At 35.0% G+C, this 19,940-nt stretch overlaps 3 protein-coding genes across 5 annotated transcripts; 2 read left to right on the top strand and 1 right to left on the bottom strand.

Annotated features, from left to right (window-relative positions):
• Positions 1-7,271: 7,271 nt before the first annotated feature.
• Positions 7,272-11,450, top strand: LOC130970820 (CRS2-associated factor 2, chloroplastic). The gene is made up of 6 exons (XM_057897014.1): positions 7,272-8,097; positions 8,525-8,652; positions 9,315-9,540; positions 9,944-10,071; positions 10,263-10,407; positions 10,887-11,450. Exons 1-6 carry the CDS (start codon positions 7,431-7,433, stop codon positions 11,321-11,323), a joined length of 1,731 nt encoding a protein of 576 aa, XP_057752997.1. The 5' UTR covers positions 7,272-7,430; the 3' UTR covers positions 11,324-11,450.
• A 503-nt stretch (positions 11,451-11,953) lies between these two features.
• LOC130967768 (uncharacterized) lies at positions 11,954-15,198 on the top strand. Of its 3 annotated transcripts, none has more exons than XM_057892773.1 (10): positions 11,954-12,243; positions 12,352-12,383; positions 12,961-13,322; positions 13,493-13,526; positions 13,627-13,809; positions 13,903-13,992; positions 14,160-14,225; positions 14,365-14,456; positions 14,666-14,713; positions 14,801-15,198. In XM_057892773.1, the coding sequence occupies exons 3-10, from the start codon at positions 13,270-13,272 to the stop codon at positions 14,919-14,921; spliced, it is 687 nt and encodes a 228-aa protein (XP_057748756.1). In that variant the 5' UTR covers positions 11,954-12,243; positions 12,352-12,383; positions 12,961-13,269; the 3' UTR covers positions 14,922-15,198. The 3 variants fall into 3 exon arrangements, with proteins under 3 accessions (XP_057748756.1, XP_057748755.1, XP_057748754.1); XM_057892772.1 differs by having other exon boundaries at positions 12,961-13,312; positions 14,801-15,197; XM_057892771.1 differs by lacking the exons at positions 11,954-12,243; positions 12,352-12,383 and having other exon boundaries at positions 12,440-13,312.
• A 463-nt stretch (positions 15,199-15,661) lies between these two features.
• Positions 15,662-18,695, bottom strand: LOC130969263 (uncharacterized). Its single transcript, XM_057894918.1, has 7 exons — positions 18,528-18,695; positions 18,261-18,402; positions 18,104-18,186; positions 17,791-17,877; positions 17,420-17,568; positions 16,775-16,906; positions 15,662-15,978 (listed from the first exon to the last, which is right to left on the bottom strand). Exons 2-7 carry the CDS (start codon positions 18,397-18,399, stop codon positions 15,789-15,791), a joined length of 780 nt encoding a protein of 259 aa, XP_057750901.1. The 5' UTR covers positions 18,400-18,402; positions 18,528-18,695; the 3' UTR covers positions 15,662-15,788.
• Between the last annotated feature and the right edge of the window lie 1,245 nt (positions 18,696-19,940).

Raw genomic sequence — 19,940 nt, 5'->3', positions numbered from 1 at the left:
GTGAGAGGGTTATTAGGGTTAGGGTTTGAGTGGTGTTTTGGGTGGGCTGCTGTTAGCTAGTTGGAGGCCCATTATTAAATGGGCCAAAAATGATGAATAATAATAATAATAATAATAATAATAATAATAATAATAATAATAATAAATTACCAAAAAATAAATAATAACATACCTTGTCAACAATCCAACCGTTGGGTATACTTTATTGTCTTTGATGGGCTTTACATAGCCCAAGACCCAAAATAAAGATGCATAGTCTAAAACCTTTGATGAAAGTTAAAAAAAAAAATTTCATAATTATTGATTAATTATTTTTGTTGATATGAAATCCGTGTTTTATAAATTCTTTACCTTATCTGTATATATAAAAACTAAATTTGTTTTATTTTTGTTGAATGGAGAGAGATTAAATAGCTTTATTTCTAGTCGGGGACTCAAGCAAAAAGATCTGATGTTACTATATTTATTTATGTTGTGTATAAAAAGATTGTCTACTTTATTAATCATCAAGTTGATAGGAACTTGTAGAAGTCGGTTACTATTTTTAGGGGGTCCAAGAATTTTTCATTTGATGTTTGTCGATGATTTGCTTCTTTTTTATAAAGCTGAAAAATGACAAATTTAAAATGTAATGGTTGTTTTGGATAACTTCTGCAGAACTTATGGAATAAATATTAATGTGTAGAAATCTAAAGCATTATACTTTAAGAATGTTTCAACAATAAGGAAAGAGATTTTTACTGAGATGTCATCCATCAGATTTGTCCAAAACTTGGACAAGTATCTAAAGATTACCTTTAGTCACTCTCGGGTGACACGAGCAGTGTTCAATGATGTTTCGGACAAAATTCTGGGAAAGCTGGTCAGCTGGAAAAGGAGATTTCTTAATAAGGCAGGAAGACTATGTTTGATCAATTTAGTAGTGGCTGCGATTCTTTCTTACCGCATGCAAGTATCTTTCTTCTCTAAAATGATATCCAATAAGATAGAATCTATGATGCGGAGCTTTCTCTGAAAAGGTCAAGTTAATGGTAGAGACATGAATATGGTTAGTTAGAAGGTGTTGGTCACTCCTAAAAAGTTTGGTGGTTTGAGAATTCGAGATCCATTTTGTACTAATGTTGCTCTTTTTTAGAAGCTAGTTTAGCAATTTTTTTATCATCCAAACAAGTTATGGATTCAGTTCTTGGTGAAAAAATATTGTTCCTCTCCCAGAGACTATTTCAGTCGGTTTCGAGACACGACTCTTATGTTTGGAAGAATATATATAAAACTTGTTATTTGTTGAAGAATGGCTTTGTTTGGTGTATTTAGGATCTAAACTAGAACTTTTAGTTTTCTAATTGGAGAAAAGAGGGACATTTTTGTCATGAGATGGATTATGTTCATGTTTTTTATTCGGATCTCCGGATCTTGGATATTTGGTCATCTGGACAGTGGCACCTTTAGAATATCTATTATCCTCTAAACCAGTTTTTACAAGGCAACATTCTTTCCCATAATCCGGATGTGCAAGCAGGTTCAATGGTAGGATGGTTTTGGTCTGGTGCGACGCCAAAGGTTTATGACAAAACTCTCGTAGTGGTTACTTGTGCCTCGGTAAGAAGAAGTTTGGTTGGGAGGATCAGGGAAATTGACCTTGGCTTTGATGTCAGCTTGTTCTGAAAAACATAATTTCTTGGCCTGGCTTTGTCTTAGGGAGGCTCTACCCACGGTTGCTTTTCATTTCATGGGGGGCATCTCACCGACGGATAGTTGTCCACGATATTTTTCTGGTCAAGAATCAGTTATTCATTGTATTTGAGATTGTACGAAAGCCCAACTAGTTTGGCAGGCTTTGAAAATTTCTAATCAAACTCTAGATTTGATAAACTGATTCTTTTTTCATAGCAAAAAGCGCCCTTTTAGATTCTATAAAGAAAAGAATAATTAGGTCTAAAATTAAGATTGTAACTTAAATATTAAAAAAAATATTTATATTAAAAATAAAAATAATAATAAAGACATTTATGAGTGTTATATTAAATTGTTAAACAATCTCGCTAGGTGAACAATGAGAGATGCGAAGAACGTGAACAACGGGCTTCATTTTCAAGCCCAATATTCAGTCAAAACATCCTAATTCCAAAATTCACTTTCAACTTTCAACTACTCCATAACCCAATTTCACCCATACTAAACCCTAAATCCTAATTTTTTAACACAGCCTCCTAAAACGCAAAAACAACCGAATCGCATTCCACCGTTGCGACACCGTTGCATCTCCACTTATCATCGCCTTTTCATTGCCATTGTGCCGTCGCTGGGCTGTATCATCTCCATCCCCTGTTGACACTTTTCCTGCCTTGCTCCCTCGTCGTCGTTGCTACAATCACCCACTGGAAGCAACCCATTTCGCGTCGTCGCTTCCCCGCGTAACCGGATTCATCGCGTTGTCAGCCCTAAGTCATTCCCGACATCCCTGGTAATTGTTCTTCCTGAGAGATACATGGAACAGAGTGTCACGACTATTTTCATATGCAATAGGTTGGATGTTCATTTTATTAGATAGGCGGATAGTTATTTTCATTCTAATAATTTGGACATTTATTTGATTTGAATTGGATTTACCATAATTTTGTCTAATAATAAAAATAATCATCCGCTTACTTAGTAAAATAACTACTCCTAACAACATTTGTGGGGGAATTACAACTTGACAACAATTGCGACTTCGTTGATCAGCTTGGGTTGTAGCTCTCTCCAGTGGTGGTGGGAGTTGCATATGGTCATGGTACGGTTAGAGAGAAGAGATCGCAATGTATTTTAAAATGTTGTTAACTAATCATAATTATTCAAATTTAAAATTTTAAATGAATTTAATTAACTATTAACTGATTTAAATAATTTTTATTTTAAACCGTGGTTCATATTTTTCAACATAGATTAATCTCTACATACAAGTGGTTTGCATTTAGAAGCTTTACAAGTCTAAATGAAACTCACCCATTAAACGCGCTGCTTATATTACATGCCTTTTTAACAGAATTTTAAATCAATTCAAATCAATTAACGCACAAATATATAACTTCCATTTTTCAAAAGATTTCGTTTCTTTTTTCGAGTTTCTTGCCAAATTTGTTGGATATCCTTCGTGCGTTCTCTCTTTGCTTCGTTTTTTTTATTTTCATGGTTTCTGAAATCAAGCTTTGAAATCGTTTTGAAAATAATGGAACTTCAGAAATACACCCAAACAATTACATAAATACACCCAAACAATTACAGAAATACACCCAAACGGTTACAGAAATACACCCAAACGATTACAGAAAGGATTACAGAAATTCACCCAAACAGTTACAGAAATACACCAAAAGAATTTAAGAAATACACCCAAAACAGGCGGAGACAGTATATTTCTTCTTGAAATCTTTTAATGTTTTGCTGGTTAAGGATGAGGCACATGACAGAGACAATCTAGAAGAAAAACCTAGAAGAACAGTAAAACACTACCTTGAATAATGTTTCTTCCTTTTTTCTGGTGATTTTTTATGGAGATTTGTATCTTTTCTTCTTAATTTCTTCTATTCTTCCCGAGGATTTGGAATGTTTCTGCAGAATCGTAATAGTTTATTTTGAATGTCCCTTGAATCTTGATGGTTTGCGTTTTGATTGAGGAAGAAGAGGAAGAGTGAACGTGTGAGTGAACGTTGTTGAAGGGGCGCGTGTTTTTTTCTTGAACTTGGAACAACTTGTATAACTTGAAAGCCAAAAAGGCTTGTATGTGTAGCAGGCCTCTTTCAACATTTACTTTATTCACCTAAACTTCCTCATTATCAAATAATACAGTAAAATACCATTTTTAACTTGAGTTAGAGAGTTAGATCCCGTTTGGGAAGTGACAAAAGTTACTTTTTTTGACTTTTAAATTATGAAAAGTTATGATAAGCGTGTTTAGCACCATTTTAAAGAAGAGCTTTTAACTTTCCGAAAAGTTAATTTGCAGCTTTTGGAAGAAGTAGAAATAGATGACTTATCTCCTTCTCAATAAGTCATTTTATCACTTCCATAAAAAAAATTGATTTCAAACCAAAAATTGATTTCAAACCAAAAAAATCTATTTTCATTCATGATTTTGTGAAAAAATATTTCCTGTTTCTGCTAGAAATACTGGCCATCCACCACCATTTTCACGCAAGGTTCCATCTTCTAGAAATACTGGCCTTCCACCATCATCTTCACGCAATGTTCCATCTACTGGAAGTGTTGGCCCTCCACCACCATTTTCACGTAATGATTCATCTGTTGGGAATATTGACCCTTCACCACCATCTTCTGTTCCATCTGAACCAGCATATATTCCTTCCAGGTATTTTTTTTACTATTTTATTATTCTATTTTTATTATTAAATGTGTATTGAACATTGTGTATGCTATGAAATTTTAATTTTATTTTTTTATATGTAATTTTATTTTTATACAACTTGCTATTATTTTTATAATTAGTTTTATAATTTTTTTTATGTTCTTCCCCAACAAATTCATGAAAGTGACAAGTCCGGAAGAAAATTTAAAACTGATTGGAATGAACGAAATACTGTTATATTCATGAAAATATGTAAAGAAGAGATGGTGGCTGGAAATAGACCTGGAACACATTTTAACAAAGTCGGTTGGACAAATTTAAAAGCAAAATTCTTGAAAGAGACTGGTTTAAATTATGAGTCTAAACAATTTAAAAACAAGTGGGAGGCTATGAAAAGAGAATGGGGATTATGGGCTAAACTAAAAGAAAAAGAGACCGGTCTTGGTTGGGATCCTATTAAAAAGACCATACAAGCAAGTGATGATTGGTGAGATACTAAGATTTAGGTATGTTGCATTTTTTAAAACTATTTTAGAAATATCAATTTTATCGAGAGATTTTTAATTGTCATTTTATCGTCTTATAGGAAAATCCTGATGTGGCAAAATTTAGAGAGGAAGGTCCAAAATATCTTGATGAAATTAAGTTCCTTTTTGAAGATGTTGTAGCTACTGGTGTAGGTGCATGGGCACCTTCTGAATATATAAATGGTAGTTATAACGATAGATATAATGACGAAGATAATGGTAATAAGGAAGAAGGTTTAGAAGATGAGTTAAATGATGAATCAACGCCTCCTAGTGCAATGAAACAAAAGAGAAGAAAAGTTGGAAAAGGGTCTAGAGCCTCTCAATTTTCAACTCAACTAGAACGTATAATTAATGTGTTTGAAGAAGAAAAGGCTAACGAAATAGCTTATAAAAATAATGTACCAAGTATATCTACTTGTTTTGCTGTTCTCAAACAGTTACCTGAGCTAGATGTGGGGAGTCATATATTCTTTATAGCTACAAGACTAATAGCAAAAAGGTCAAATAGAGAGATTTTTATTGGGCTAGAAGATTCTGCCTTACAACTTGGTTGGTTGAAGACTCATAGTTTAGCAGATGTGTCTGGTTCTTAATTTTTTTTTTGCTAGAATGTCTCTTTTTTAATATGTTTATGTGTTGTTCAAAAAATATTTTCTATGATTATATTTTTTTTATTATTTTCTATGGTTGTTTGCTATTTTATATGTGAACTAGTGTTTATTTGATATTAGTTTAAAATATTTGTATAACAGGATATCTAACAGCTCAACTGAAAGTTTGTCAACTGAAAGTTTGATATCAAATACAAATGTGTCAGACGAAGAATTTGAAAACAAACAAAAGGTCGCAGCCAAACGTAAGAAGAAGACAATGACTTTAATAACAATCGCAACTTGTGTTGATTATTTTCTAAAGTACGTTGTGAAAAATCCACGAAGAACTTCAAGGTTAACAGGAAGTAGTTGGGTAAATGAACTTTTAAATGGGCATCCTATTCATTGTTATCAGCAATTTAGGATGAAAAAGCTTGTGTTCCTTCATCTCTGTGATGTTTTACAAAATACTTACAATCTGAAGACAACAAAAGGGATTGGAATTCATGAACAAGTAGGTATATTTTTATATATCATTGGACAACCAGGTTCAATACGTAATGCAGAAGAGAGATTTCAACATTCAGGAGAAACTATTTCCAGACAATTTAATTGTGTATTGGATGCTGTTTGCAAGCTTGCTCAACATATTATTCAACCAACTGATCCACAATTCACAGATACTCCAGTAGAAATTAAAAATGATGAAAGATATTATCCATATTTTAAAAATTGCATTGGTGCAATTGATGGAACTCATATACCTGTTGTTGTTCCTGCCGACAAAAAATTTCCATACATTGGTAGAAAGGGATTACAACTACAAATGTGATGGCAGTATGTGATTTTAACATGTATTTCACATTTGTATGGGCAGGTTGGGAGGAATCTGCACACGATACTAAAATTTTTAATCAAACTGTGCGCAGACAAAGTCTTCCTCCTAAAGGTTAGCATATTTGAGATTGATATTATTTATATTAGATTAAACTCTTTATTTTTATTAACTGATTTTGTGGTGCACTAAATTTTTGCTAGATAAGTACTACTTGGTAGATTCTGGCTATCCGTGTTTTATAGGGTTTTTAGGTCCTTATAAAGGTCACAGATACCATCTTCCGCATTTGAGATTGGGTCCCAGAGCAAGAGGAAGAAATGAAGTATTCAACTACTATCATTCTAGCCTTAGATGTACAATTGAACGCTCATTTGGATGTTGTAAAGTAAGATGAAAAATCTTAGGTGCCATGCCATCGTTTTCCTTAGACACACAAGTTAGAATTTTGGTGTTTGTATGGCTTTACACAATTTTATTCGAAGGAATGACACAAGCGATGAACAATTTGAAGAATTCCATGAAAATTTTGATCTTATGGGTGAAGGTGAGGGTGAAGTAGAAAAACCAGTTTCTAATGATATTACGTGGGAAGAACCGAATGCTGAAAGTGCTAGAAAAATGGAACTAATTAGAGAACAAATAAAAAATCATTTGACTGATCGATTGATCAATTATAATCTTAGTGATTTGGTTATGTAAAATCAACCTTCAATAATGGAAAGTATTTGTTATTATCGTTATTTTAATATTCATTCTCTTATGTTAAAAAAATTGTATTTTTTAAGTTATTTATCCAAATATTACAACTTTAAAATAAGTACTAGTTAAAAATCCAAATACAAAATAATTTATTCATAAACTCTTATTAATAAAATTCTTTATACTTTAAACTCTTTTTCTAAAAATCTTATTTAAGTGATTTACCGAAACTAGACCTTAGTCCAAAAGAAAAAGTAGAGATTAGTGTTTGTGTCTTTTTTATTTTGTTGTCCTTGTTCTTCAGTCAGCAAAAGAAAAGAGAGTGAAAATATCTATCTATATGTTGTGGATGATTGTGGAGAGCAGTATCTGCGAGTATGAAGTATCCCTGAATTGGTGTGAGGTTTGAGGCAAGTTGAAAATCAATGGTAGTAGTAGTAGCATTATCACCATCACCATCGCCACTTTCAGGGGGAAACCTCTTCTCCTCACTCCCATCCACACCACCACCGACGCCCCCTCACCCTTCTTCCACCCCCCAACCACCAATCCCCATCCCCAAATATCCCCCTCCCCGCAAATCCCTCCAAAACCCTCCCAACAACCACCCCGCCCTCAAACACCACCATCGCTCCAGCTACCACAAGCCAGTCAGCCGCCCCGGCATCATTGCCTCTGACGGCGACCGCTCCGTCGTCGTCGGCGACTCCGGCGTATCCTACCTCCTCCCCGGAGCTCCCTTCGAGTTCCAATTCAGCTACTCCGAAACCCCGAAGGAGAAGCCCATCGCCATCAGGGAGCCGGCGTTCCTGCCATTCGCCCCGCCCACGATGCCGCGGCCGTGGACGGGGAAGGCCCCGCTGAAGAGCAAGAAGGACAAGGAGAAGAAGGTGAGGCTGCTGGAGTCATTGAACCCGCCGCGTCCCGATACCAATGGGGTGAAGCAGTTGGAGATGGCGAAGCCATTGAAGCTTGGTCAATACTCCAGGGATGGGAAGTCGAGGGAGGAGATACTCGGCGACCCCTTGAGGAAATGGGAGATAAGGATGCTTGTTAAGCCTATGGTCTCTGATAATCGCCAGGTTAATCTCGGTGAGCTTCCTTTTTTCCTTCCTTGCTGCTGCTTAAGATTTCATATAATGTAATTAGGTGATTAGGCTTAATCGAACTTTATGGCTGATTTTGGAGACTGTCTACACTCGGATAGTTAGATACAGGTTTTCATTGACCCTACTTTGTTGGCTTCTCTGCATTTTGTCTCCTACAATCATTACCACACGGAACCAGCTCGAAGGCTAAATGGGTTGTTGAACTGTGAAATAGATCAGAATTACTTATGTTGACTATTTGAGAGTGTTGTTTACTTATTATTGTTGTTGTTTATGATATCGAATTGATGAGTTATTTTGGTTATTGGTTAAGTGTGTTATGTTATTTGAGATATATCTGTTATGGGTTGGCTTTTATGTGTTAAGGGGTAGGTTTTGTGTTAATGGTTTTTCAATATTTGCTGGCCTAGGAAGGGATGGATTAACACATAACATGTTGGAGTTGATACATTCGCATTGGAAGCGTAGCCCTGTCTGTAAAATTCGTTGTAAAGGGGTTCCAACTGTAGATATGAAAAATGTCTGTCACCACATTGAGGTATCCATCTTCATTTTTGCAAAAATAGATTCCTAGTTCTTTGTTGTTCATGAGTATACATTTCTTAACTCAATATCTGAGGATTTTGTTGCCAAAACTTTCACAATATCATTCCTGGTAATAGGTTGCTCTAGGCAGATCATATCCTGGAAATCAAAATACATTAATCGGAAACTTTTGTTTTTTATGTGAACGTTAAGTTGTTATCTTGGATGGTGGTGATGAGGGATGCTCTCTGATCCTCTTGCTGGGTGACCTCCAGTCAGAATGCTGAAGACTTGATTGATGCATAGACTAATACAGTTGTATTGAGACCCATGCACCGAAAGAGTTGACTTTTATGAGGGAGACCAGCATAGTAGGGCTCTTATAGCCTTTCTATCTCTTTCCACACTTGTATTTGTTTTCTTTTAAATTGAAAATAGAAATAGCATTATCCGGTTGAAATGTTTTGATATCACCTGTTTAGTTGAGGCATTGCATTTTTATCCTGTTGAAATGTTTTGGTAATGGCAAAAATCAAGTTTACTTACTCCCACTAGATGGGTTCAACTTACATGGAGCAAACCATAACCATAGTGTCCTAGCATAAACCATGCATATAACTTAATCATAGGATCTTTCTTTGTTTTTGTTTTGAACCCCTTTATATGCTATGACAGGATAAAACAGGGGGGAAAATAATTCTTAGAGTTGGTGGTGTTGTTTATCTTTTCCGTGGAAGAAACTACAACTATAGTACACGCCCACTGTATCCAGTGATGCTCTGGAAGCCTGCTGCACCTGTTTACCCAAAACTTATACAAGCTGCTCCAGGAGGATTAACAAAATCTGAAGCTGACGAACTACGTCTGAAAGGGAAAAGTCTTTTGCCAATATGTAAATTAGGTAATGTCCACTGTGATTATCATCTTCACTCTTCTCTAAAAGATTTAACCATATTATAGGCATTTGACTAATGATGGGCTTGTCAAGAAGGAGAATCTTTTGGTTAGTAGACTGAGTAAGATAAGAAAACTAGATGTTTCAATAAAACAAGCGGAAGAATATAGTCCAAATCTTGTAGTTGGGGAAAGGAAATCAAAATCAAGTCAAAGCAAAAAAGATAAGTGGCATAATGTTTTGCATTTCTTTATCTATATGGATATTCATCCTGCTAAGCCTATTTTTAATTTAGAGTTATTATTGATAATGCACTTCTCTTTTAGTCTAATTGTATAAGTCCATTAAAGAAACTGAGTTATGGTTCTTTCTAAAATTAAACCTTTAATTTGGTTATGCAATGTTGCAGCCAAAAATGGAGTCTACACTTCGCTTGTAAAGGATGTCAGAGAGGCTTTTGAAGGAAGCCCTTTGGCGAAGATTGACTGCAAGGGACTGGAGCCTAGCGACTACAAGAAATTAGGTGCCAAGCTTAAGGTATCAAATAGCAACTAATTTATTTATGTTCGTAAATACGAGAAACCCAGGAGCAATCTACTTTGGTAGGCAACCTCTTCTAGCTTACTTGTGGTAAAAGGCCTTTAAGTATCTAGATAAGCGGCATAAGCATTGCCAACAACCATTAGGAGTATTACTCTGCATGAATTTTGATCATCTTGTTTTGGCAGGATTTGGTTCCTTGTGTTCTGCTGTCTTTTGATGATGAACAAATATTGATGTGGAGAGGCAAAGATTGGAAATCAATGTTCCCACAACCTCCTCCACTTTCTCGTCCTTCAGAAGCTGGCATTACAGGGAATTCGGACAGTACAGGTGTGTAACTGAACCATTTTGTTTGCATGTCCTATCCTATTGGAATTCTTGTGCATTTTATTTAGTTACATGTGTTGTGTGGAAGTATATCATGAGTTGGTCAAGAGATATCTGTGTGTGAATGGTCTCACTACAGATGTGATACATGACAATGGTGTCGTTGATCCATGTAGCCCATCCTACTTAGTGAGATAAGACTTTGTTGTTGTTGTCATTGTTATGTGGAAGCATAGCATGAAATAAGTTTAACGAAGAAGAAAAGGACAAGTGCATTCTTAATATATGGTCATAATGGTTTTTCATTGCCATGAGTATCCTTTTGTAATTGTCATTTATCTTTCTTTCAAAACCATAGACAATTATGATGTATAATGGTGTTTTAGTTTGTCTAGTTGTTGAGTACTGCCTGACCACACCCTAAAATTAAATTATTGGTGGCTATGCAAATTCAACATGATGTCTTTAACTGTCTTTATCAGGGGAGACTGAAGATGATAATCAATCTGAACAAGAGGGCAACGTCGTGAACACAAGCCCAAAAATGTTGTCTCTGTGGAAGCGTGCAATCGAGTCGAGCAAAGCTTTGTTGCTGGATGAGTTCAATCTTGGTCCTGATGCCCTCTTGGAGAAGGTAGAAGAATTCGAAGGGGTTTCGCAGGCCATGGAGCACTCCTATCCAGCATTGATTTTATCTAATGAGAATGATGCTAAAGGTTCAATTGCAAGCTTTGAAGATGACATAGAAGACAGCTATTCCAGTCAGGATGGCTTGCCTACTGAAGACGAAGGCGATGAAGACAATGATGACGATTTCCTTGAAGATGACTTGTTTGATGTTGTAGACTCATCTGCGGAACCCGGATCATTACCTATTGATTTTGTTGTCAACAAGCTGAAACCAAAACTAGAAGAATAATGCCTTTTATAATATATATTTCTAGGACAACATGAAGATCTTGTTTATTGAGCGAAAATAGGGTGCATCATATCTGAAATGTAAAAAGAGAGGGAATAAACATGAAAAAAAAAAAAGAAAAAGGGGGGGGGGGGGGGTGATTCTTTAGTGTGAAAAAAATATACAGTTTCTCATTCATGTCCAATATTCTTTGTTTTATCGTTTATATTTGTGCAACAACTATGTTACGTTTGCAACAATTACCTCACGTGTGTTGAGTAGTGACAGCATATTTATGGTTTATCAGGTAATTACCGAAAAAAAGAAAAAAAAAGTGTCTCTATCTTTTGTACTAAATTGGATCCAAATAAAGAAGTGAATAAAATAGTACCAAAATAAGGAAACTTCTCATTCAACTTTTTATTCATAAATATAGTGGAAAAAAATAGTTTTCCAATATATTTAATTCTATTAAAATGATTTACTTCAGGAATACTTAAATTTATCAAAGTAGACATTTTATTCATAAATGCAAGAATTTGACACGTGACGTTGACTGTGACGTGGGAACTGAAAGTTGAAAAACATGAACTGACTTTGTGTTTAAGGAAATAAAAAGGTATGAAATGCAAGTTATGGTGGCTAGATTAAGACAAAACGTGTTCTTTGTTTGTGTCTCTCTCTTGGTTACAATTATAATAGCGAAGATGATTCATATTCTTCTCTTCTTCTGTAATCCCAGTAATGTAACAATTCACAAAAGGCATATACCCTTTTTTCCCATTTCCAAATTCCTTGTGTTAGGGGTTTTGTGGAATTGTATGGTTCACAAAACCCGATTCCTCTCCCTCCCTCTCTCCCCTTCATGTTCACATAATCCATTAAAGGAAAAAAGCAAAGCAAAGCATCTTCTTCTTCCTTCTGAATTTTACTTATCAATAGTGAGTGCTACTGTCACTTTTCTTCCACTTCATTAAGAATCATCCAATTTTCTTTTTTCTCCCTTTCATTTTTGATCAAGTATTGAACTTTATTTATGGGTCTTTTAGGTGAAACACCTCATCACAAGCAAGGAATCCAGGTTTAATTTTTGATTAATTCTTCTTATTTTTGGTTCCCTTTATGCTACACCTTAGTTTATATATTCTTGAAGAGCAACAATTATCACATCATAATTCTGCTTCAGCTTTTGAGAGTTGTATTGTTTTAGTTATTTAGCCGATTTATGTTTGAAAAAATGGATTCTTTTTTTTTTTAATTATTTGCTAGTTTGAAAAAAATGCATTCTTTTAGCTGATTGGATTTTGATACTTTTCTTAGCCATCTATTTTACTTCATACAATCATGGCCCTTTCGCCTTGAACTTTCTTTATGCATAATTTTTAAATGCATAAGGGAATTCATATCATACCATGCTTGATTCTTTTGGGATTTTGGTTTTTCTGATATATCTCTTCAGAATTTTGCTAAGTTTTTCATTTTATCATGCTGTGAGAGTTGAGTAGATTGAGAATTTTTCAATAAAAATGGTGGCCTAATGCATGAAGCTGCCACCATTGTTCATAGAGCCTTAAGAAAAAATAGCACCAAGATTCCAAGAACATATATACTTCGTTGCGAACCGAGCTAGTATCCATTACTCATGAGTTTCATGGCAGGATCTGAAGGCCATACTTGGCAACCAACCATGAGTGCAGATACTACTGTATCAAGTTATTGGTTGAATTGGAGGTTCTTTTTGTGTGTACTATGGATTTTCTCCTCTATGGCTTTAGCATCTTATCTACTATGGAGATACGAAGGATTCGAGCAATCGGAGCCAGAGAGCACAGATGATCAGCCAGAACCGGCTTCATTGGTTTATGAAGATGAAGCATGGAATACATGTCTTATTGGAATTGATCCTTCTTGGCTGCTAAGTTACAGAATCATTTCATTTCTTGTGCTTTTGGCTTTGATCATCGCCAATGTTGCGGCCGATGGAGCTGAAATTTTTTACTTCTACACTCAGTAAGCTTCGGTAACCATTCTCCTAATTACAAAATGACCAAAGATTTTATTAATTCATTAAGTAGTTAAGAAGAATGATTAGAAGCTATCTAATGACCCTTACTTTTATTTGTTGTTCCTTCATTTTTTTTGCAAGTGTTCTGATTATATTATTCTGTTTTCTTTTCTTGTGCTGAACAGATGGACCTTTGTTTTGGTCATCATTTACTTTGGGGTAACAATTCAAATGTCCAAATCTTTGTTATATATATATATTATTTTAGTATGAATTGTAGGACAAAACTCAACATGTTTGCTCTCAATTTCACATTCAGGTTGGATCATGTTTCTCCTTTTATGGATGTTATTATAAACAAAATAAAATTGAAGGTAGCACAGTGAATCATGCTTATTTGGATGCAGAGCAAGGCATTCCCAAGAGTCCAAATGTTCATCAGCATCCCCATGCTCGCGAAATTGCCGGTGCATGGGGTTACATTTTCCAAATAATTTTTCAGGTGACTCTGATAAAATCTTGGAATACATTTTTCATTTTTCATCAAACTTAGAAGGCTTTTAACTTAATTTTTCATTATCTGTTGAATATATAGATTTGTGCAGGTGCTGTAATGCTCACTGACTCTGTGTTCTGGCTTATCCTCTATCCGTTGCTGACAGCCAAAGACTACAATCTCGATATTGTAAGTATGGGTGTCATGAAGCCACTTCTTCAAAAGCTTAAATTGATAGGAGAAGGCACGTGAATCTTTATATTCTCTAACAATTCGCATTGCATTGCACAGCCAAAGACTACAATAGTTGTGTGTTTTTTCATCTGAAAACATTTGCACTTTTTACTACCTTGCAGTTTATGTTTTTCATGCACTCCATTAACGTTGTTTTCGTGCTCGGTGACACAACACTGAATTGCATGGTGAGTTTGGATTTTAGAATTTTATAAATGTCTGCATTTTTTTCTTATTAATTTTGTGAATTTCATTATAATTATTGTTTTTGGACATGTAACGTGTTCAAATTGTTAAATTCACAAATACTTATTCTTAAACATGCAGAGATTTCCAAAGTTTCGATTTGCATATTTTATGCTGTGGACGTGCATATTTGTGATTTTTCAGTGGATCCTCCATGCTTGTGTTTCAATGTGGTAAAAGCATACTTACCCATTCTTTTGATTATACATAACATCTTGAGAATTTTTTCGGAGTATCAATTAAAATGCCACATTTATTATAATTTATTAATGTCTTTTAAAAAAATATCATTTTAGGCAAAAGTTTAAATTAATTGATTAAGAAAAAATAGGTATTTTTAAGATTTTGGCTATGTTTAGTTTGACACCCTTAATTGTTACAGGTGGCCTTATCCTTTTCTTGACTTGTCATCCTCATTTGCACCCTTATGGTATGTTTTGAATGAAAAATATGTTGTGTTATGAATACAATTATACAATATTATTAATCTCTTGTTTTGTCCTCTTGGACTTTTCAGGTACCTAGCCGTGGCTCTAATGCATATTCCATGCTACGGCATATTCTCCATACTAGTGAGGCTGAAGCATTATTGGTTATCAAGATCGTTTCCTGGGTCCTGCCGTTTTGTTCCCTGGTAGAACATTAATGATTAATCCACAATGTTAATCAACCATTGGTCTTGGCCTTCTATGGATTAGGTTTAGGCAATACCATACGATACACCAAAAAGAATAGCAAATTTTAATAGATTGTTCCATTTTTTTTAGATAAGGGACGAAAATTTATATTTCAAAATTAGTGTAAATTGTTTTTCTATTTCAAAACTAACTGTATATGAGTACGATTTGAGTCTGAGCAACACTGTTCTGGAATGATGAGTTGAATTTTAATACAGTAATATATATCAAAACTTTGAAGAACAAACTATGCCTTATAAAAAAAAATTGTCAGCCATGATGTAAACAAATTCTATCTAGAAGTTTACTTGCCTTTACACAACAAAATTATTCTGTGGAGACGAAAACTAAACATCAATTACACTTAATTTTCAATTAATTTCCTATAGTTTAAACATTTTCAATCATATTCCTAGTTGTACAATAAAATCCTTCAATTAGATTCAATATCCAAAAATTACAAAAACTTTTAAACAATATAAAAACACTTTATTTATTTATGTTAAAAATATTTTTTAAGTAAAAAAATTAAAACAAATATAAATTATAACTTCTAAAAATATTTTTTATCTTTTTAATATTTTTATTTTTACTACTAAAATTTTGATAAACATATTAAAAGATTAAAAAATCTTTTTTCATTAAATTTTTTTCTTAGTGACACCTAAACAAACTCTAAATGATCAATTGGAAATGTGTCCTTAAGTAATAAATCCAAGTAACTATGCAACTCATTTAATCAAAATACAGTTCAATCATACGATTTCAACTATCTAATCACCTTGTCGATCCCAACATGATCTATAATTTTCCATACATAAGATCAAGCTATGGCTTTACATATTCTCTGATAAATTGTTCCAACTGAGATATCTCTCCAGTTAAACCAGAAGCATCTGCAGTTGTAACTTTGTTGTAACATTGGGTAAAAGAAAATGGTTCTCCAGGCACCCCAAGGGTGAACTCATTTTTAATGTCCGCTGCCGATATTGCACTTCTTGATGCCCGTAATTTGTCGCTGTAAAATAACTAGTGTCATCAACAATGTTGACAAAAAAAGGGAGAAACAACAAAAGCTCTTGTAATTAAATCGATATCAAACAACACCATAAGGTCAGCTTCAATAAATCCATTTAGGGTCAGGTCTGTCTTAATGATTGTTTTTTAAATTTCAATTTGTATTCTCCTCTAAGGCTTTGACCCTTGTTATTTGAGACATCTTCCATCTGATATACTTTTCACACTAGGTCACTGGAACTTCTCACACCAAAAAGCACTATATTGGAGTTTCTATTACCAAACATCTTTTCTTCACTCGGTGTTATTAACTCTTTCCTTAAGACATTAATCCTGTCTAACCTCTCTCCAGATGTCCTCTCATCCACCACAACATTCTCATCTCTAAGCCCTAACCCAACATTCACTACATAGAACAATGTTATTCCTATCTATGTATATGTTTGTTTGGAATATTCCTATGACTTTGATAATTGATTAACAATTTGTAATCGCATATTGAACTATTAAACATATAAATTATAATAAGTCAACTGAAGTTAAACTCTATGCTCTAGGCTACAAGTCATGTGAGCTCAGGGGAGCGGGGATGGCCAGATGTCAACAACCTTTTCCCCTGAGCAGAGAGGGCATTTAGATGACCAGCCAGAACCTGTGATCACTGTTCATGAGGTAACAACTTTATCATTGCACAACAGCTGGCAGCCTCACATAATCCTCCAACAATATGCACTTATAAAGTAATCAATGAACAAATCAAAGCATAGCATATAAAAGATTGAATGTTGAGGCCATACATTTCCTTCTCCATCTGCCTGCGGATAAACTCCTTTGTATGAGCAGTGACCTTGTCTGTTTTGTTGCAGAGAATAAGCAATGGAATCTTCTTCTTCACAACACTTCCCTTTGTCAAAATATCATATAGATACCTGTGCAGGAAAGTGAATTAGGAACTCCTTCATCAGGATATGATAAATGATCACTAAGTTATTTAATGCTTGATGCCACATGCCTAATGCTTACTACAAGCTCATTAGAAATAGGGTAAACCACCAAAAACGCACTCAAATCATTTTTTCAATGACAAAAATGCCTCCGAAATTTGTTATTGACAAAAGTATCCTCAAATTATTTAAAAACGTGACAAAAATGCACATCTATGTACTGAAACATTCTACGTTAACGGAAAAGAGCGATGTGACAAACGGAAAATGTTAGAGTGTCACTTCCCACGTTGAATGCTCCGTTAGCCATGTCACATTTTTTCCATTAATGGAGTAGGTCTTTGATCACAATTGGACATTTTGGCATGTTTTTAAATTATTTGAGAGGATTTTTGTCAATAACAAAATTTAGGAACATTTTTGTCAATGTTAAGATAATTCAGGTGTATTTTTGGTGGTTTACCCTAAGAAATATGTACTCAGTGCAAAAGGAATTACTCTGAAGCAGAACGGCAGTTTGGTAAGAAGTCCAAAGCATCAACAACAAAAACTATGCCAGCAGCCTGAGGCAAATATTCATCCAATTTGGGGCGAAGACGAGAATGTCCGGGGACGTCGACAACATGAACGGGTTTTGTCTTCCGCTTCTATAAAGAAACAAGAGACAAGATCAGTTCTAGTATGTTTAATTCCACAATCAACAATCAAGCATAACAAAAATAAAATAGACATAATTTCAAATAACTTGACTACCCATCCAAGGCTTGTGGTTTGAAGAATAACTAAGGCAACGAAATACACATCCAAAATCATGTTTACTTCTATTTATTCATGTACATGTATTAAAGAGCAAAAGCCTAGTGTCTTACCTCTGTTGTTTCAGAATGAAGAACAAAAGTCTCCTCATTAGGTTCCATTGACGTAACAGTCCCCCCATGGATAGAGCCATCCCTAAGCTGATAGAGTGAGAAGAAGTACATCAATAACATTATATTAGCACCTGATAATGTAACAACATTGCTCAAGAGTGTTTCAGTATCTAACCATGAATATTCTTTTTGTTCAAGACAAGCAACAATTCATTTAGCAAAGCAAACTAGAATGGCAACAATTAAGAAACTACATGATATGAATTGAACTATGAACCAAAGAACATGTGAATTGGGAATTTGGGATTGTTACCTGATAGAAGAGAACAGTTTTGCCAGCGCCACTTAGGCCAGTCAATACAATGGTGTTGGACTTGGCACGCTTCAACAACCGCACTGCAAGCAACAAAATCCATCATCAAAATCAATCACAAAAACAAAAAAATGTACGAGAATAAGGGGAGGCTGACATGATAGGAGCAGCAGGGTGGTGAAAACGAGGACGGCGGCGGCAGCGTAGAGCTGAACTGGGGGAACCTGCCGGAGTTGCTCTTCGGCTAGGCTCCACAAGTGGAGAAGCTGTTCCTTCCACTGGTCCAATTCTTCCATTGCCTGAGAGAGTGAGGAAGAAGAGAAATGAAAACACCAGAGAGAGAGAGAGAGAGAGAAGAGAGAAATTCTAGTAAGAGAAAGAAAAGAGAGAGAATAGAAAGGGGCAAAGGTACTAGTTGAGTTACCCGGTGGCGAACGGCAGTTCCGATGAGGGGGAGATGGCGGAACGAAGGTCTTAGTTTCGTTCCGATGGATCTACACTAAGATCTAGCGTGTCAGCTCTGTTACCTTGGTTGCTTTTCAAAACCACGTGTTAAACGGCACCGGGGGATACCGTTTTGTGTCGCCTAATCCAAAACTTTCATAAAACCGGTTCTTAAAACTAAACCGATCGTCAAACCGTTTTAGTAACTAATTTACTGATTTGTTAGTCTAACTGTGGTTCAATTAAAATAATTATTTTATAATAAAATAATAAATAAAATATAAATAAACAGCTAAAACATAGTTATACTCTAATATAAATTTTAGGAGTCATTCAAATTTAAGTGATCAACTAAATCAATACTAAAAATTTTCAATGCCGAGAACAACCAAACAAGCATACGAGGATTAAAAAGTGCCTCCAAAGCTAAAATGAAGTTTAACAAATCACTAAAACAAAAGATCAACCTTGTTCTAATGACGCAAAAGGAAAAGATGATTAGCCGCAATATGAGCCAAGAAAGTGCAAAGAATCCAAAGAACACACTTGCACCACATTCTCTTTTAGAATATTTGAAAACCTTCGCAGCTTCCATGAATACATCACTTGCATCATGAATGGCAAGTATTATGGAACCAACTCTGAAGAAACTATAAGCATAATCATAAGTTATTAACATCAATCATTTGATTATCTACACTTAAAACTAACAGAACTCAATTTATGTTATCATAAAACAAGCTTTAACACAATTTTCAACACCTTTAACAAAGCCATCACAAAAATTAACATGCTTCAATAAAGATTAACAAGATATTTAATTTAATTTTAACAAGGTTAGCACAATAACTTTTCAGCACAAAATTTAACAAAGATTAGCAATATTTTCACTTTTCAGCACAAAGTTTAATAAAAGAAAAAAAAAAGCAACAATAAACAATAAATCAATAACAAAGTTATCAATTTATCATCAAGCAGTAACAGAGTTATCATTTATCAGTTTATCATTAAGTACTAAGTAGTAACAGAATTATCAATTTATCATCAAGCAATGAGCACTGGGCATTCGAGCAATTATCTTCGGCGAGGGCAGGGAGCAGAAATTTGAAGGAAAGCGGTTGAACGTGTCGGACGATCGGGAGCTGGCGATGAACACGATGACAGCCGATGGGCGAAGAGCTGCGGAACAGGATTGGAGACGCAAACGCTGGCGAACGAGGGAAGGGCCTTCAAGCACGACGAACCAGGAAGATTGGCGAAGGACCACGACAAACCTGGTGGCGATCTTGAGCACGAAGGTCGGCGACGGTGAGACAGATGGCGGCACGATGGAGGCTAGGGTTTTCAGAAGATTTCAAGATAGAGCGTGAGAAACTTTCAGAAACCTTATCCT

The sequence above is a fragment of the Arachis stenosperma genome, chromosome 3 (genome assembly GCF_014773155.1).
Source record: "Arachis stenosperma cultivar V10309 chromosome 3, arast.V10309.gnm1.PFL2, whole genome shotgun sequence".
Classification (NCBI taxonomy): domain Eukaryota; kingdom Viridiplantae; phylum Streptophyta; class Magnoliopsida; order Fabales; family Fabaceae; genus Arachis; species Arachis stenosperma.
The sequence above is the reverse complement of the archived record's forward strand: the minus strand, read 5'-3'. Positions and strand labels throughout refer to the sequence as shown.

What these genes read in the sequence shown, in the direction of transcription:
- LOC130969263 (XM_057894918.1), bottom strand. Translation starts at nt 18,399, where the DNA reads ATGGAAGAATTGGACCAGTGGAAGGAACAGCTTCTCCACTTGTGGAGC. An exon ending in AAACTGTTCTCTTCTATCAG is followed by an intron (nt 17,878 to 18,103) that starts GTAACAATCCCA and finishes TCACTCTATCAG; the next exon opens with CTTAGGGATGGCTCTATCCA. An exon ending in AGGCAGATGGAGAAGGAAAT is followed by an intron (nt 15,979 to 16,774) that starts GTATGGCCTCAA and finishes GTTATTTTACAG; the next exon opens with CGACAAATTACGGGCATCAA.
- LOC130970820 (XM_057897014.1), top strand. Translation starts at nt 7,431, where the DNA reads ATGGTAGTAGTAGTAGCATTATCACCATCACCATCGCCACTTTCAGGG. An exon ending in ATGTCTGTCACCACATTGAG is followed by an intron (nt 8,653 to 9,314) that starts GTATCCATCTTC and finishes ATGCTATGACAG; the next exon opens with GATAAAACAGGGGGGAAAAT. An exon ending in AGGGAATTCGGACAGTACAG is followed by an intron (nt 10,408 to 10,886) that starts GTGTGTAACTGA and finishes TGTCTTTATCAG; the next exon opens with GGGAGACTGAAGATGATAAT.
- LOC130967768 (XM_057892771.1), top strand. Translation starts at nt 12,945, where the DNA reads ATGAGTTTCATGGCAGGATCTGAAGGCCATACTTGGCAACCAACCATG. An exon ending in AAGACTACAATCTCGATATT is followed by an intron (nt 13,993 to 14,159) that starts GTAAGTATGGGT and finishes ACTACCTTGCAG; the next exon opens with TTTATGTTTTTCATGCACTC. An exon ending in CATGCTTGTGTTTCAATGTG is followed by an intron (nt 14,457 to 14,665) that starts GTAAAAGCATAC and finishes TAATTGTTACAG; the next exon opens with GTGGCCTTATCCTTTTCTTG.